General features: G+C 32.5%; 1 protein-coding gene across 1 annotated transcript; it reads left to right on the forward strand.

Moving 5' to 3' along the window:
- The first annotated feature begins 1,707 nt into the window (after positions 1-1,707).
- LOC139497649 (sex peptide receptor-like) lies at positions 1,708-2,629 on the forward strand. The gene has a single exon (XM_071285878.1). It carries the CDS (start codon positions 1,709-1,711, stop codon positions 2,627-2,629), a length of 921 nt encoding a protein of 306 aa, XP_071141979.1. The 5' UTR covers position 1,708.
- The last annotated feature ends 232 nt before the right edge of the window (positions 2,630-2,861 follow it).

Genomic DNA, 2,861 nt, shown 5'->3' on the forward strand with positions numbered 1-2,861 from the left:
TAAACCGAGATTCACATTATCTTTTCAATGTTGTAAAGCTTAGGATTATCATCAAATTGTTGAAAAAAAATAATTTAAAGACTTAACAAAAGACCTTCAAATTCCATTGAAAAACACAACAAGACAATTTAAGATTTTCCGTTAGCATGTTTATGATTGAGTACCATAATTAAATAATGACGAGACAAATTAACCGATGCGGCTCTAAATAATTATATGAGTTTACACAGTCTGAAAAGGGAATCAGTGTATTGTCATCGATGATGACAAGAGAAGAAGCAAGAAGCAATGAGATTGTCATTAATAAGACCAATGCAAATATATTTATTGCAAGTTGTATCTTGTACAGATTTTGGATCGCGGGAAAAACCCATGAAAACAATATGCAAGTGCTATAACCGACCTAATTTTTTGTCGAGCCTGCAACTTTTTATGCAGACAGATCGACATAGGATAGTGATCCGGCGGCGGCGGCGGTGTTAGCTCACTTCTTAAAAGCTTTATATTTTAGAAGGTGGAAGACCTGGATGCTTCATACTTTGTATATAGATGCCTCATGTTAAGAAGTTTCCGACAGCCACATGTCCAATGTCCTTGACCTCATGTTCATGGTTCAGTGACCACTTGAAAAAAAGTTCAGATTTTTTGTAATGTTGAATTCTCTCTTATTATAAGTAATAGGATAACTATTTTTGGTATGTTCGTACCTTGCAAGGTCCTCATGCCCGTCAGACAGTTTTCACTTGACCTCGACCTCATTTCATGGCTCAGTGAACACAGTTAAGTTTTTCAGTTTTGGTCTTTTTATCTGATACTATACGCCATTAATATAAAAATAAGGTCAACTATATTTAGTGTATGAAAATATTTTATGATTTATATATTAGTTGCACAGGTTTTATTTTACCTTGACCTCATTTTCACAGTTCATTGCTCAGTGTTAAGTTTTTGTGTTTTGATCTATTTTTCTTAAACTATAAGTATTAGGTCAACTTTATTTGTTTTATGGAAGCATTGTTAGCTGTATATGTCAGCCTGGCATGGTTCATCTGACCTTGACCTCATTTTCATGATTCATTGGTCTTTGTTTAGTTATCTTGGTTAATGTAACGTGTATGTGACAGTTGTAATAAAGCTTTATACTTAGGACTATCAACATAATATCAATGATTAGTAAAGAAGGCGAGACATTTCAGTGTGTGCACTCTTGTTACTCTTCTTTGACACCATTTTCGAACTGTCAATTCAAATTATCACTTTATAATTCTCCACCTTCTATGTTTCTATGGATAAAAGGCAGATGTGTTCAAAAATACAATGACAATACTTGAAATCTGTTATAAGGTTTGTAGCTTTAAGAAATATTTTTCTTTCGATTTTCAATTATTTAATATATGAATAGTTTCATGTTTACAATTTCATTTAAAACAAAAATCTGATTCAACGTCATTTTAAAAACCAAATTCTTGTTAAGAGTTAAAATACGTTTCTTACTTGAATGATAGTTTAAGGGAATAACATAGGATATATTTGTCTTTTATCTTTTTATTTGTTTGTGTTTTTTTTCGTTTTAATTTTTGTTTTAGTTCACTATTTACCATTTCAGAATCGAGCTTCGAATTATATTTGTGTGATGGAGGTATTCAATATTACTCATTTGATTGGCAATCAGACATTCGATCAAAGCATGTTAAGTTTTTATAACAATATGAAGCTTGTCACCGGTTTGATTCTATACCCGATCGTGTGCTTTATAGCTCTCCCAGCCAACATCATAAGCATATTTGTTTTCACGCGCAAGAAAATGAGATCCTCTACAAGTATTTTTCTTCTGAGTCTGACTATCATCGACACAATAAGAATATGTAATGACATAATGTATTTCATCGATGTCCTTTTGAATGAAATATCGTTCGACATGGCAGAACAAACGTTCGTCTTTTTTTATCCATATGCGCATTACATCTTTAACTCATCAATGACATGCACAGCTTGGTTGATTGTAGTAATTGCAATCGAGAGGTACATATTTGTTTGTCATTCAAGTAAAGCCAAAACCATATGTTCTATACCTCGTGCTATTATTTTGTCTACTGCTATTGCATTGACTTCGTTCGGAACATCAATTCCTTATATATGTAGATATCAACAGAACAACATCGAAATAACAAATAAATCGTATGTCACAAATCAAACTTTGGTCATTTCAAGTTTGTGGAAAAACAAGACGTTTTCAACAGCATTTAATAGTTTCCATTATGCCTTTAGATCACTCATACCAATTATTTTGTTGGTTGTCTTCAGCTTATTAATTGTTAAAAGATTACGCCAATGTCAATTCAGGAAGGGAAAACGGAGAACTGCTCTCAGTCTACTCATGGTTATACTATCGTTTGTCATCTGTGCTACTCCTGATACAGTCCTGTCTGCAGTGTTACAAACAGGTTACCTTGAAGCATCTTATCTGATCCGAGGAATTCGAGAAATAGCAGATTTTCTATTACTGCTGAACGCTGGATTCAATTTTATAATTTACTCTGCCTTTAATGCGTTATTCCGAAAAACTTTGAAAGAAATGGCCGGTAGAAGAAGCACGTCCAGCAAGCCATTATTGGGAAACACACCGTAATCTTATACATTAACAGAATGCCACTGTTTGAACTACACAATTTGTCGTATTTTCTAACTATCTTTTTATATATACTGTATTTGTTATATATATGTTATAATTTGTTGTGTGTTTATTATCATTCGTTGTCTTTAATATGTATCAAAAACTTTCCATTCGACGCAAAGTTATCAATCAACAATGTTTATCATATATGTATTGTCATTATTAAATGAAACAAGCTGCAGTACAT

This window comes from Mytilus edulis, chromosome 12 (assembly GCF_963676685.1).
Source record: "Mytilus edulis chromosome 12, xbMytEdul2.2, whole genome shotgun sequence".
Lineage (NCBI taxonomy): Eukaryota > Metazoa > Mollusca > Bivalvia > Mytilida > Mytilidae > Mytilus > Mytilus edulis.

Coding starts and splice junctions, on each gene's coding strand:
- LOC139497649 (XM_071285878.1), top strand. CDS start 1,709: ATGAAGCTTGTCACCGGTTTGATTCTATACCCGATCGTGTGCTTTATA.